Source organism: Rhinatrema bivittatum, chromosome 2 (genome assembly GCF_901001135.1).
Source record: "Rhinatrema bivittatum chromosome 2, aRhiBiv1.1, whole genome shotgun sequence".
NCBI lineage: Eukaryota > Metazoa > Chordata > Amphibia > Gymnophiona > Rhinatrematidae > Rhinatrema > Rhinatrema bivittatum.
The window spans coordinates 687,647,803-687,663,395 of NC_042616.1; the positions used below are offsets into that span (position 1 = coordinate 687,647,803).

The 15,593-nt window shown below is 44.9% G+C and overlaps 1 protein-coding gene across 1 annotated transcript in view; it reads left to right on the plus strand.

Annotated features, from left to right (window-relative positions):
* Positions 1–10,696, plus strand: part of LOC115083391 — a 65,793-nt gene extending 55,097 nt beyond the window's left edge. Inside the window, exons 3-5 of the mRNA XM_029587196.1 lie at positions 9,896–10,018; positions 10,291–10,369; positions 10,473–10,696. Of these exons, the coding sequence (XP_029443056.1) occupies positions 9,896–10,018; positions 10,291–10,369; positions 10,473–10,696 (426 nt within the window). The remainder of the gene's footprint in view (positions 1–9,895; positions 10,019–10,290; positions 10,370–10,472) is intronic.
* The last annotated feature ends 4,897 nt before the right edge of the window (positions 10,697–15,593 follow it).

Below are 15,593 nucleotides of genomic sequence, written 5' to 3' on the forward strand. Positions count from 1 at the left end.
CCACACCATCTTTATAGCTGTGCACAGGACACTCCAGCTCGATGTTCCTGCAAACATATGCAGTGGACCTCCTTCCCATCTAATGCCAATCCAGCGTTGTTTGCGTTGAACTTTGTGGGGCCTTGTGGTCTTGCAGAATTGTTGTCTGAGTAAGGTTGAAACCAAAGGAAGACTAGAGCAGTGCCAGGAAGTTTGAAGGAAGCTGGATGTCCCATATTCTAGTTACTACTACTGCTACTACTACTACTTATCATTTCTAAAACACTACCAGACATATACAGTGCTGAACAAATATTGTACACATAGGAGTCCCTGCTCCATGGAATTTACGTTATAGTCATGATAAACATACATGACAAATAAAAGTCTACAGAAAGTGTATTGGGTTTTTCAACCATACTAGAAAAGTCGGGATATTGAATAAGCATGCTTTTTAAACAATTTTTGACACAAAAAATATTTAAAAGAAAAAATATGCAGTTTCACCTATGGTGTATGTGGTGATTGATTAAAATATTGGATGGAGGAGGTTTGGTTAATGATTATGCATGGAATGAGTTCACCCATGGGGGTTTAATACTCTAATATATGAAACCCTTCCTCTGTCCTTTCAAAAAAATGTTTCTTGTTAAAAAGGTGGGCACTAGGAGTCAGAAGAGACTCCAGAGCCTATTGTGAAATTATTCCAATTATTGTATGACTCATTGTTTTGAGCACACATAGTGAGTTTTGATTACGTGGTTAAAAGACATCAATGGGGTATTGATTTTTGATTAGTTAGTACAGCATAAATTCCCCAGACATTTTGGTGCTTTTGAGTTTTGGTTTATTATACTGGAGACATTGTTCTTGTCTCACCTGCCAGGTGATTTTCATGAATGTCTGACTGATTGACACTTGACTGCATTAGTATAACCCCATCCCAGTCTTGCACAGGTGGGACCATAAAAGAATTTCTCTTCAGGGCTGGAACCATTCACTGGCTAGTTCTTTCACAATCCTTCTTACTTCCAGAGCTCGATCCTTTGTAGGTCGGGGGAAGATATTCTTCCAGGGCCCAATGTGACAGGGCTGGCCTTTTTACACATTCCCTTTTCCTTTGTGTCACTTTGGAACATAAGAACATGCCATACTGGGTCAGACCAAGAGTCCATCAAGCCCAGCATCCTGCTTCGAAAAGAGGCCAATCCAGGCCATAAGAACCTGGCAAGTACCCCAAAACTAAGTCGATTCCATGTTACTGTTGCAAGTAATAGCAGTGACTATTTTCTAAGTCAACTTAATTAATAGCGGGTAATGGACTTCTCCTCCAAGAACTTATCAAATCCTTTTTTAAACACAGCTACACTAATTGCACTAACCACATCCTTTGGCAACAAATTCCAGAGTTTAATTGTGCATTGCGTGAAAAAGAACCTTCTCCAATTAGTTTTAAATGTGCCACATGCCAACTTTATGGAGTGCCCCCTAATCTTTCTATTATCCGAAAGAGTAAATAACCGATTCACATTTACCCGTTCTAGACCTCTCATGATTTTAAACACCTCTATCATATCCTCCCTCAGCCGCCTCTTCTCCAAGCTGAAAAGTCCTAAGCTCTTTAGTCTTTCCTCATAGGGGAGCTGTTCCATCCCCTTTATCATTTTGGTCGCCCTTCTCTGTACCTTTTCCATTGCAACTATATCTCCTTTGAGATGCGGCGACCAGAATTGTACACAGTATTCAAAGTGCGGTCTTACCATGCAGCGATACAGAGGTTGAATTAAATTGAAAAGAGAACCATTCTTTTAGCAATGCAGAAACACACTGCATAAGAAAGAAAACATAGAGCATGTGACAGAGGAAAACAAAGAAATACAGATCATAAAGCAAGGGATTGAGAAACTGCCACCTGGAAATCCTGAAGAGGAACAGAGATTTTTTCCAAGGATGTCCTGTTGGAATGAGTTCCAGAAATAGTCTGCCTCGAGGAAGAGGATTACAAATCGGAGCTTCTTTTGGACACACAAAATCATATTGGATAAATGGTTTGTTGTTGCACTCATAAAGAGAAAGTGTGGGGGGGAGGGGGGTTGAGTTATTGCATATCAAGTTGTGTGGGACACTGGACAAAGAGAACAGTGGGTGGTTTTTGCATTTTGGCCAATATTAAGAGTAATATTTGTGAGAAGGGGAAATGATAACCCTGTAGCCCTTAGCCTGGATCAACTTGGTAAGGTGTCTTGGGAATTTCAAAGAAAGCATGTAAAACAACTTATTTTCAGACAGAGGATTGCTTGCTTTGTCCCAAACTAGCAACATGGAGGAAGGGTCAGCCAGGGTGGCTTACAGATTATACAAAACTCGGCAGCAAGACTCCTTACCAGCATTCCCTTGCAAGATCACATCTCTCCTGTACTCAAAGCTCTACACTGGCTCCCTATTTCTTACTGAGTAAAATACAATGATACATGATCTTAATTCACAATCTATACTCCCCATGGTTCTCCTCAGCAATAAAAATCCACGCCCCCACCCGTCCACTCAGATCATCTAACCTAATGCTACTAGATACCTTTCCACCAAAGCTCACTCACCTTGAGGAAACCAGAGAATGAGCATTTTTCTCCGCAGGACCATGCCTATGGAACAGCCTACCTAAGGAAGTAAGATGTCTCCGAGAAAGAACTTTCTTTTAAAAAGCCCTAAAAACTTTCCTATTCAAGAAGGCATTTTCAAACCAAAATGATAATGGAATACACCCAACATGTCTCTCAGATGGCTCTACATAGCAGACTTCTGTCCTAGTTTTGGTGCCTAACTCAAAATAGGCTCCCTAGGTGCCCATTTGTTTTTCCCCCTTCCTGAAGAATTATGTTGTTCCCCTTTTTAGTAAGAAAGATACATTGTCTTGTCCTCTACTTTCACTTGTCTGTGTGTATGTTCATAATGTACCCCATTCTGAACATAGGAAGGGCAGGTAAAATATGCTTCAAAATAAATAAATACATAGATAAATAAATACATATTTGGGGTGGAATGAAACCCATAGAAAGTCCATCTAGCTTTTTGTTTCTGTTGACACAAAAAAACTGGGGATTGCCATTGCCAAACAGACTTTTTCTTAATGGCTATCAGATTTCATCTCCTTCTCTTATAACTAGGCAAGACTGAATCTGGTGGATCATGTCAAGGCTCACTCTGTCCAAGCCATAGCAGCGTCTGTAGCCCACCTAACATCTGTCTCTATGGAGGAGATCTGCAAGGCTACAGCATGGAGTTATTGCCATACATTCACTCACGAATACATTCGTGAGTGAATGTATGGCAATACGAATACATTCACTCACGAATTATTTACAAAACCCTTACACTCATTCACAAAAGTATCACTAACGATAATTACAACTGGCTAAACCCACCTTTCCTCCCTCGTACCTCCACAAGACCCACCCGTTCCTCTCTCCGTGGAACCCTTATTCCCCCTTCCATAAAATCTACAAGACTCATCTCCACCACCAATAGGGCCCTCTCCCTCGCAGGCCCTTCCCTGTGGAACTCCATGCCTCTTGACCTACGCACCGAAACCTCCACACCCACTTTCAAAAAGAAACTCAAAACCTGGCTCTTCCTCCAAGCATACCCTCAATCATCAACATCCCCTACTAACACCCTAACCAGACCACCACCCCCCACCAACACCCCCCCACAGGACCTACACACAACACCCACCCCCTCCTAGGAATCACAAACATAAAATGCTACTTAGTACAACCGCACACATTATCCCACCTCAATCATTATTGTCCTGCGATTATACTATTTTGTATATAACCTCTGTACATATCATTTGTTCCTCGAACCCCTGTACATAGCTTTTCCTTATGTATCCTCTGTCAGCCTCCCCCCGCCCCCTCCTGTGTCTCGCCTACCCCTACCCCTCCCTCCCTTACTTATCTAGTTAATTGCTCTATTACTGCGTTTTTTGTTACACACTGTTCCTTGTAAAGGCTTTGCCTATATATTCTTTGGTTGTAAGTTCTTTGTAAACCGGCACGATGTGCAAACGGTTGCCGGTATATAAAATAAAATAAATAAATAAATACATTCACATCAAGGCATGCCAGACATTGTTGACAGGACTAAAAGTTTGGCCAGTCAGTCTTAGGAAATTTGTTTGAGGTGTAGAACCAGTCCCATTCCCTCCTAGGGCCTGTTACTTTTGTAACAACTTTAGGTAAGAAGATGTGACCTCACTAGACATCGTGCTTTTTCTGCTGCCGGCCCTTCCTTGTGGAACTCCCTCCCTGATCACTTTCTAACTAACATCAAAGATTTCAAGAATCAGTTAAAGACTTATGTATTTACGATTGCCTATAAACCTCCATAAACCAACCCCATCTATTTTCTCCCCCCCTCCTTTTTCTCCTGTGTCCTTCTCCCCTTTCCTTCTGTTTTTCATCAAACTTTTAAGCTTATTAACTGTTTTTAACATGTTTGTTTATAGTAGTATGTGATTTATTACATAGAAACATAGAAATGACGGCAGTAGAAGACCAAATGGCCCATCCAGTCTGCCCTGCAAGTTTTGCACTTTTTTTTTCTTTTTTCTTACCTGTACATTAATATGTAAACTGCCTAGACCTACCCCTCAATAGTTAAGCAGTATATAAGAGTTTTTAAACAAATAAATAAGTAAATAAATAAATGAGGCAAAAAAGGCTGATTGGCAACAAAAACAGTTTGCTATTTGGCTGTTTATTCCTTTTTTCGTTCAGTGCAGTCTAGCTAGGGGTTCCCCACATGTGAGGACTGCCTTCCAGCTTGTCCTAGGAGAAAGCTGAGTTGCTTTCCTGTAGCAGGTGTTCCCTGAGACAGCAGGATGTCGGTACTCACAATATCCATGCCAGCTCCCCTTGGCATTGGTTTCCCCTTATAATGCTAAACAACAAGACTGAAGGGGGGGCCCCTACATGAATGCGTAATATAGTGGCATGCTGGGCATGCCCAATGAGGCACAGTCAGTGTTCTAGAAACTTTGACATAAAAGATCTGAGCTGTCACCTATATGTGAGGACTGCCATGCTGTTGTCGTTGAAGAACATCTATTACAGGTAAGAAATTCAGCTTTATATTTATTCCATTTCAGAATAAAATGTGATAGTTTTTCATAAACATAGAAATGACGGCAGAAGAAGACCAAACGGCCCATCCAGTCTGCTCAGCAAGTTTCGCACTTTTTTTTTTCCTCATACTTATCTGTTACTCTTGGCTCTTAGTAACCTTTTGGTTCTATTTCCCTTCCACCCCCACCATTAATGTAGAGAGCAGTGTTGGAGCTGCATTTAAGTGAAATATCTAGCTTAATTAGTTAGGGGTAGTAACCGCCTCAATAAGCAAGCTACACCCATGCTTGTTTGTTTACCCAGACTATGTAATTCAGTCCTTGTTGGTTGTCTGTATATAGATCCACTTTTCTTTATTCCCCCTGCCGTTGAAGCAGAGAGTTATGCTGGATATGCATTGAAAGTGAAGTATCAGACTTTCTCCCCTGCCGTTGAAGCAGAGAGCTATGCTGGATATGTTTGAAGTATCAGACTTTCTCCCCTGCCGTTGAAGCAGAGAGCTATGCTGGATATGCGTGAAGTATCAGACTTTCTCCCCTGCCGTTGAAGCAGAGAGCTATACTGGATATGCGTGAAGTATCAGACTTTCTCCCCTGAATATGAATAGAATATGAAAAATCCCATGTATGGGATTTCTATTCTGTTAGGCAAGTTCTATATTTTTCATACTTCCCATTCAATATCCTTTGCATGTCATAAGTAAATTTTATATGATATAGGCCTGATGGGGATGCAGCTGTTCTAACACATCCATTAACTTTTAATGCACTAGAAATCAGCAGATGCTTTAAGGAAATCTTAGGAAGGTGTATGTTCCTGAAATATTTGCTGGTTTTGAGTTCTTCAATAAAAATTGGAATTATAAAAAGACGCCAAAGCCCAAAGAGAATGAAATGGTGCCACAGAACATTCTCACTATTATCGCTGCATTTTTTAGTCAATTATAATTTAAATTGACATAATTCATATCAATTATTATAATAATATGGGATAATTAAGAATATCTTTAACATACTAATTCATTTTCTGATAATTATGCTGTCATAAATTAAGACAAACTGAAAAATGTTGTTATAAACAAGCTTATATAGGTTTTGATGTACACTAAAACATTAAATAAATCAATATTTTATGCAACATTTTAATTTTTTAAATTTGTATATGATCTTGTTTGAGAATAATACTTCTACAATCCATACATATGAAAATATATCAAAGTAATATGTCTATTGTTCATTTAATTAAACTGCTAAATTCTTCTTCAAATCTCTTCTTCAAGACGTCATGCTATTAATTTCAGTAATTTAAAATAGTTCATAGACATGCACAATTCTGTTTGATTTCTACCTTGTAACAGATATCCCGTGCCAGGCATGGAATCTGAGTAAATGTTTTTCATGACCATAGTTGTTTTAAAGGGGCCTGATTGCCAAAGTGTGTTAATGCTAACATAGGCAATACATGTTAAATGTCTGCATTACTGCTAAACATTATCAATGGAGTGTTAGCCCATTAATAATGTGGTGTTCTCAACATCAACCAATATTTATGTATCTGATTTAGTTTTTCTTTGAGCTAGTAGTTTCCTTCTGCTCCTTTGTACTTCCAACTCAGTCAGAACTAGTACTGGATTCTGGTACCCGGCACCTTCATTTGCCACTTCCTGGGGATTTTTCTCGTATTTTATATTCCCCTTAGAAGTTAATTTTCAAAGGAGTTAAGGTGCATGCAATTAGCATAGATGCTCATTAGTAGCTTCTATTTGTGTACATGCTATTTTATAAACATCAAAAGTACACATGTATTTTCAGTTTCATGCACACATTTAACTACATAGGAAAAGGGGCAGTCTAGGGGTGTTGTGAGGTGGGGCCAAGAGGTTTGCACAAAAGTCGCTATTTTATAAGAAATGTATGTGAATATATTAGGCAGCATATTTGCACAATTTTACATTTGCTAATTAACTAGTGCAGTTGATATCAGACTCATCTTTTTTCTGCTATTTATGTGTGGGAGGTCTGGGTGAACTGGGGGAAATTCAGGTTGAAGTAGTAGGAGGGTCTTGGTGAAATGAAGACAGACCTGGCTACCTGTATATTTCCACATTCAGTACAAAATTGTTACAATGATTCATAACTTGCTTCATAATAACTCCTCCATTTGGTTATGCACAACTCTCTGCATTTATAAACCTGGAAGACACCTCCGGTCCGCAAACTGTAATCTGGATATTCCCACTACCAAAATAGCCAAACTTGACCTTACTCGAAAGCATGCCTTCTCAATTGCCAGCCCCACTCTCTGGAATGCACTGCCTCACCCACTCCATTTAATTTCTAATACCAAAGAGTTTAAGAAAAATCTAAAAACAAACCTCTTTAAAAAAGCTTTTGACAATATGGGCTAGCATTCTTTATTTCTATGTTACCAATTGCACTGACTTGCTCTTTAAGTTGAGGCACCTTTATGAAACCTATTTTAAACTGATTGTATATTGTTATATTGTGACTGCTGTTACATTCGCCGGTCGCGGCCTCCCACGACCGGCCTTTTGTACTTACCTGCACCATGGCGCAGCTCGGGTAACACTGGTGGCAGCGGGGAGCCACTGCTGACGCAGCTGCTCTCGGACTTTCTGCTGGGCAGTTATGGCCGGCCTCTCCGGTGCTGCTCCCTCCCGGCACACGGATGCAGACTTCCTTGGGCTTCTTCCTCTCCCCGATCCCTTTAGGCATGCGTGCGCACCACCTCCCGGGATTTAAAGGGACCGCGGCAGGAAATTGCCACGGCTCCTCCTTCCTGCTATTAGCACCTTTTTTCTATTTAAGGCAAAGTCTGGCCTGCAGACCTTGCCTTGGCTTCTTGGCTCTTGCTCCTGTCCCTCCCCAGAGGGTGTCTCCGAGCTCCTGACCTGTTTTGCGATTGGACTGCCTTTGGATCCTGACTTTTGCCTGAATACAACTATGAGATTCGCCACCTGCCACGACTACAGCCTACGAGATTTACCACCTGCCCCGACAACAGCCTAAATATCCGACCGCGAGATTGCTTGGACTCCGACCCTCTTCTGTATCCGGACCCTGCACCTGGCTCCAGCCAGTGTTACCACTCCATCGGGACTTCCAGAGACCCTACGTAAGTCCAGCCACTCCTGGTACCCAAGGGCTCAACCTGAGGAGAATGGGGGCTGGTAGTGGTGAACCTCCAGCAGGGTCTATGCTCCTCTACGGCCTCGCCTGCTGACGGTAGGAACCTGTGGGGCCCATCCCCACACATGGCACCAACTCCTCCTCTGCCCTGGGGTCAACAACCCGAACAACTGCAATGTTTCAAACCCCTCTGATCAATATTTTTTGAAGGGTCAAATAAAGAAATAAGGTGGTAGAGGTATCATTAAACTGGTGATTTCAAGTACATGCATGTATTTTTAAATATACCTATTTTTGTGTATAAATCAGGGTTGTATGCATGCAAGTTATATTTATTTTGCACATAAAGAGGCCGATGCAATATAATGTGCATAAAAAAAATGTGTACATTATGATGAACGCATGTGTTCTTAACGCGCACACAATCTATCGTCTTTTTCTTGGATGCAATATTCAAATGAATCGGAAATGAAAAGAGCGCAAAAAAGACGTGCGTTGTTCAAAAGAGAGTGTCCGTAGTGCCATACATTTTATTGCATTGGATGTCCAATATTGCATTGCATGTGCGATCTTTGTATGTGTATATCTATCAAAAAAGCTTCTGTCAACTTTAAGGCAATAATACAGTAAAATTTAATTCAAAAAGCAATGATATTTTAACTAAAAAAGTAATATTTGAAATTGGCTTTGCTCCCCCACTGTGATGTCAGCATGTGCGTCATAATCCTATTTGCAGGGTATATAAATCGCTGCTGTGAGGCAAACTTTCTTTCCTTTTGTGCTCAGTTCAATTGGACCTGTACTTGTTACAGTCTGGTGTGAACTGGTGCCTTGCATTCACACGATTTTTGCTTCAATTTCTTCATTTTCTAAAGGTAAGAGGTGGTTGCTTTCGCTTATTTGTATGTCTGCAGACTTGTTCATTGTTTTTTTGTTATATTTTACCTTTTGTTGGCCTGGAGGAACAATTGGATGTCCTGAAAAGTGTTATTGATGCTCAATTCTTGGATGTCGATTGGTAGAGGGTGTCCATAAATGGGTTCCCATTCATGGATCTCCATTTTAGCACTGTATGGAAGGTGGGCGGGTGGCCTCTGGGCACCAACATTCTTTCCCAGCATTGAGCGTCCTTGCATTCAGGTCCCCGTAAATTGCTTTAGCGATGCCCAAGTCTTGTATGTCGATTACAGGCCAAGGCCTTGTGTGTCGGTACAAGGATTCCACAGGCGTTTAAGAATTGGTCGTCTATAAACAAGCCTTTTTTAACGGACGTCCAATTCATGTATGCCAAAAGGAGTTGGATTTTGGTGCCGTTAAAGGCCACATTTTTCCTGCTTCCAAGGGATCCCTTGTAATTCCAGTGATTGCCTGTCCATGCTCTCTGGGAGGCCTGTGTCTTTGTTGTTCTTATGAGTGCTTGTTTTTTTTATCCGTCCATGCTCTCTGGGAGGCCTTTGACTTTGTCCTTTCTATGATAGTCTCTGTTTCTATTCGTCCATGCTCTCTGGGATGTCTGTGTCTTTGTTGTTCTTATGATAGTCTGTTTTCTTCTCTGTCCTATCTGTTTTATCATGTATCATGCTCTTTTTGAAATCACCAATAATAGGTGTACAATACTCTTGTTCCCTGTCTCTGTTTTAGCAGCAAGCAAATGAAATGGAGAACAACGGTCACAATGCTGATAGCAAAGTGGATGGACAGCTCAATGGAGGAAAACGAAAGTTGCTTCAGGAGGATAGACAGGCAGCTGTGCAGGAAGAGCAGGCATGCCCCTGTTATCTTCTCTGATGCCAAGAAGGAGCAGCTGTGATAGAGTGTCTGTGAGAACTACAGAGTGCTCTTCAAATCCAAGGCTTTCTCATCGACCAAAAAGCAAATCTGGGCATGGATTGCATAAGAGGGATGTGAAGCAGATTCAGCACCACTGGCGTAACACCCGCAGGAAGGTTAAAGAGAAGGCAGGGAAAATTGAGGCTTCACGAAAAAGAACAGGTGGTGGACCTGCTTGCACTCTGACATTGACTCCTCTGAAATAGCTGATCTTGTCAACTCTGCACCAAGAGGTGGTGGATGGAGTGTCTACACCCTATGGGTGTAAATCAGGGCAAACAGAAGGTATGTTTTTCGAACTGACTACCGTGTTTGCATTGTTTATTCTTTTTTTGGTGCTTGCTTGGTTAACATAACTAATTATTGACCGTCTTATCCTTTCCTGCAGCTCCACCATTGAACAACGTGACCACTCAGAATGTGGAAGATGGTGTGGAAGGAGATTCAGACTCTCCTTCCATGGTGGAATTCATGTTCCCAGACATTTCTGATGAGTATCCTCCCACTGAGAGCCAATTGGTTAAGGAGAGCCAGCCTGAGGAAGAGTGGACACTAACCTGCAGGAGGATACCCCGGAAACACAGTCGGTGGAGACTACAGGGGCTCCAGTAGAGTAGCAGGAGGAAGTGGTTAGCATGCCCATCATTTGCCTGGATGAGCTGGCCAACAACATGGTGACCGACCTGATTTCAAGGCAAAAGGGTGTTCCCTGTACGTACAAGGATCAGTCCAGACTGTGGGTTATGCTCCCAGTCCAGCAGGTGGAGTCAGAAGCAAAAATTCGAGGGGGTTCTATATGATGTGACCCCCTGTGCCTCAATCCTCAGTATCTTCTGACTCCAGCAGGTGTGAGCAGGGGACTGTTCAGTCCCCAGCACAGCTTCTTTAGATCTTTTCCTATTCTTTTGAGGGATCAAGAAATAAAAAAAAAAAAAAAGAAAGGGCTTCATAGTTTTAATATTTTATTTGGCTATAGCCTTTATTTCAGACTTTTGTCTGCTACTATTTAACAGGACCTTGTTGGCTTACCCTTTCTGGGCACTTTCCCTCTTTTATTCTCTTGGGTCGGTAGGAACTCTCTTTTGGGTAAGTGTTTTAAAATTTTTTATTTCAGAGACAGTGAATTTCACCTCTTGCCGCTTCTGGCGGCACTGGAGGGCAGCTTTCTGACTAAAATTTTTCCTGTCAGTTTCACCACCCTCCTCCCCAGTCCGTCGTGTCTTCCTACCCGCGGCCCCGCGACGCGCCATTCCGCGGGGCTGCCGCCTTCTGGGAGGTCCTTTCCCCGGCAGTGCTTGGGTCGGTAGGAAGAGGGAGGGTGTTTTAGCGTTTTTCGCTAATTGATAGTACCTTTTACAGGTCTCTGCCGCACCCTCTGGTTCCTGCCTCCCTGGGGGAAGAAACTCCTCCCTCATGTTGCGTACTCCTTCTTGTGCTTCCTGCGGGCGTTTGGGGAGCCGCCTCTCTGCCGAGGGGCTGTGCTCCAGCTGTAAACCCCCCGAAAAAGTTAGCACACCATCGGGGGAAGGCACAGGACACCACTTGGAGGACGGCACTCCTCGTCAGCGGCAGGCCCCGTTCCCGCTGAGCGCGGGAACGGCGGCCATTTTATTTTCTGAGGGAGAAACCGGCGCTTCTGATTGTGATGAACCGGGGGACTCAGTTTCTCGTCCACCGGCCGTTCTGACACCCACGGTCGGCTCAGAAGACCAATTTACGGTAGGGGAACCCCCGGGGGGGGGCTACCTACAGGACTACCAAGTTTTTCCCCGGAATTTGTAGTTTTAATGCACCGCACCTTTTTACAGAGCTGCGGTCAGCCCCTGGGTGCGGCCTGGGGTCCTCCTCCTGCCAAGTTACCACGTTTGTATCCCTCTTTAGGGGGACCTTCGGCACAGGGTGTGGACCAAATTATAGATTCTACTCCAATGCCTCACAAGCCTCCCGCGGGTCCACCACGGAGTTCTTCGGTTATTCCACAGGGAGATGTGCTTCAGGACTCGGTAGGAGATGATCCTTCTCTTTCAGTTCAACTTGAAGGGGACGATCCCCGGGTGCTTCGCATCTTTCAACTGGAGGAGTTGGAAGGTCTCATTCCACATATTCTCCAGGAGATGGACATTGATCCTCCCCCGGACCCAACACCCTCAGACCCTAAAATTAAGAAGGGAGACCCCCTCCTTGCGGGTCTTCGACCTATGGCGAAGGCTTTCCCTACACACCCCAGTTTCTTACAACTGATTTCTAGGGAATGGGATACTCCAGAGGCCTCCCTCAGGGTCAGCAAAGCTATGGAAAAATTATATCCTCTTCCGGTGGATTTTCTGGATCTCTTAAAAGTACCGACAGTGGATTCTGCGGCCTCTGCGGTGACTAAAAGCACCACCATCCCTGTAACGGGCGGAACGGCCCTGAGGGATCTACAGGATAGGAAGTTGGAGGTTTTTCTGAAGAGAATTTTTGAGGTTTCGGCTCTCGGAGTGCGTGCGGCCATCTGCACTGCTCTTGCGCAGAGGGCTGGCTTACGTTGGATTCAACAACTACTCACCTCGCAGGATCTCCCTACTCCTGAAGCTCAACAGGCTGATAGGTTAGAGTCTGTGATAGCATATGGTGCAGACGCGCTTTATGACCTTCTTAGAGTTCTCTCTCGGTCAATGGTTGCAGCAGTTTCGGCCCGCCGTCTTCTCTGGCTCCGCAACTGGTCGGTGGATTCCTCTTCCAAGACACGTTTGGGTTCTTTGCCTTTCAAGGGAAAGTTCCTCTTTGGTGAGGATTTGGACCAGATAATCAAGTCCCTGAATGAGAATGCGGTGCATAAGCTTCCAGAGGACAGACCTCGTTCAGCTAGGTCTTTCAGTTTTTCCAGAAACCGATCTCGGAACCAGCGTCGCGCTCGGTCAAACAGGCAACAACCAGCTTCAAGGACTCCATCTTATCGCTCACAGGGCTGGAATCAGTCCTTTCGAGGTCGGCGGACAGGCAAGGAGGCTACAGCGACTCGCTCAACCTCTAAACCAGTGCAATGATGCCAAATTAGCCCACGAGCTGACCCCGCGGGTGGGGGGCCGGCTCTCTCTCTTTTACAGGGAGTGGGCTCGCATCACGTCGGACCAGTGGGTCCTGGACATTCTAAGACAAGGTTACGCGTTGGATTTTGTCTACGCCCCCAGAGACAGATTTCTCTTCTCGCCTTGCGGTTCTCTCCACAAGCAGAAAGCCGTCCGTCAGACTCTTCAGCGTCTGCGTGCCTTAGGAGCGATAAGACCAGTGTCCGTCACCGAGCTGGGTCGAGGTCACTACTCCATTTATTTTGTGGTTCCCAAAAAGGAGGGATCTTTCCAGCCCATTCTGGACCTCAAGACCGTCAACAGGGCACTCAGGGTACCTCGCTTCCGCATGCAAACGCTCAGGTCGGTGTTAGCGGCGGTCCATTGAGGAGAATTTCTTGCTTCTTTGGATTTGACGGAGGCGTACCTCCATATTCCGATCCATCCAGATTTTCAACGCTATCTCCGTTTCAAGATTCTGGGGCAGCATTTCCAATTCAAGGCGCTACCTTTTGGTCTAGCCACAGCTCCTCGAGTTTTTACAAAAGTTATGGTTGTAGTCGCAGTGGCCCTTCGTCGGGAAGGAATTCTGGTTCACCCGTATCTCGACGACTGGCTTATTCGGGCAAAGTCCCGAAGACAGGGGATTCTTGCAGTAGAAAGGGTAGTGTCCCTGCTTCAGTCCCTGGGCTGGATAATCAACTACGACAAAAGCCGTCTTACTCCTTCTCAGTTGTTGGATTTTCTGGGCGCTCACTTCAACACGAGAGAGGGAAAAGTGTTCTTACGTCCAGAGCGAGCGCAGGCTTTGAGAGAACAGGTTTTTCGTTTCTTGACTCTCCAAGTTCCAACAGCCTGGGATTATCTACAGGTACTGGGGACTATGGCCTCCACGATCGATCTCGTTCCATGGGCCTTTGCACATCTTCGGCCTCTACAGAAGGCTCTGCTATCCCGTTGGAAGCCGGCATCTCGAGATTACAGTGCAGTTCTTCCAATTCCACCTGCAGCTCGACTCAGTCTCCGTTGGTGGTTGGATCCTCAAAATCTGGCTCAGGGAGTATCCTTGGAGACACCGGATTGGTTGGTAGTCACCACGGATGCCAGCCTCACGGGTTGGGGGGGCGGTATGCCAGTCGAGCTCCATTCAAGGCATTTGGACACATGAGCAGAGACAGTGGTCCATCAACCAGTTGGAGACAAGAGCCGTTCGCCTTGCTTTACAGGGGTTCCTTCCTCTTGTTCATCAAAGAGCAGTCAGGATTCTCTCGGACAATGCAACCACGGTATCGTACATCAACCGGCAGGGAGGCACGAGGAGTCACCTGGTTGCGTGGGAAGCGGAAAGGCTAATGCAGTGGGCGGAACAACACTTGTTTCGGCTAGCCGCCTCTCACATCGCAGGCGTAGACAACGTTCAGGCGGATTTTCTCAGCCGACAACGTCTGGATCCGGGAGAGTGGGAGCTCTCCAGAGAAGCGATGATTCTCATAGAAGATCGTTGGGGTCCCCCCCACGTAGATCTCATGGCCACAGCCAAGAACACAAAGGCCACTCGTTTCTTCAGCCGCAGGCGAGAGCACGGGGCAGAAGGGGTAGATGCTCTGGTCCTCCCGTGGCCCAGGCAGATTCTTCTGTATGTCTTTCCCCGTGGCCCCTAGTGGGATGGGTGCTTCGTCGCATAGAGGTTCACCCAGGACCCGTAATTCTGGTAGCTCCGGAATGGCCAAGGAGACCATGGTTCGCGGACCTACTTCATCTAGTTCGCGAAGGACCGATTCGTCTCAGTCATCTTCCTTGTCTTCTCAAACGGGGTCCCATATTTTTAGAGGAAGCAGATCGCTTCTGTCTTGCGGCCTGGCTTTTGAGAGGCGCAAGTTGAGACGTCAAGGATATCCGGAGGCAGTTATTTCCACTCTATTGCGGCCTAGAAAGACTTCCACCTCGGTCACTTATGTCAGAGTTTGGAAAGTTTTTGAGGATTGGTGTGTTGGTCGTGACATTGTACCAGTTAACGCCTCGGTAGTACAAGTCTTAGCTTTCCTTCAAGCTGGCCTTGACATGGGTCTTGCATATAACTCCCTTCGGGTACAGGTGGCAGCGTTGGGAGCTTTGTTGCAGACGGGAATGCTTTCACCACTCTCCTCTCATCCAGATATACTCCGTTTTCTCAGGGGTGTACGGCAATTGAATCCTCCTTCCAGATCGCCATGTCCCTCTTGGAGTCTCAATTTGGTGCTCGAGGCTCTTGTAGGACCTCCGTTTGAGCCTTTACGCGCGGCCACCATCAAAGACCTCACCCTAAAGTCTGTCTTTCTGGTAGCCATAAGCTCAGCGCGTCGTATTTCGGAACTCCAAGCTTTGTCCTGCCGAGAACCTTACCTCCGTATTTTAGAGGATGGTATTTCCCTAAGGACTGTTCCCTCTTCTTCCAAAGGTGGTTTCTTCTTTCCACTTGA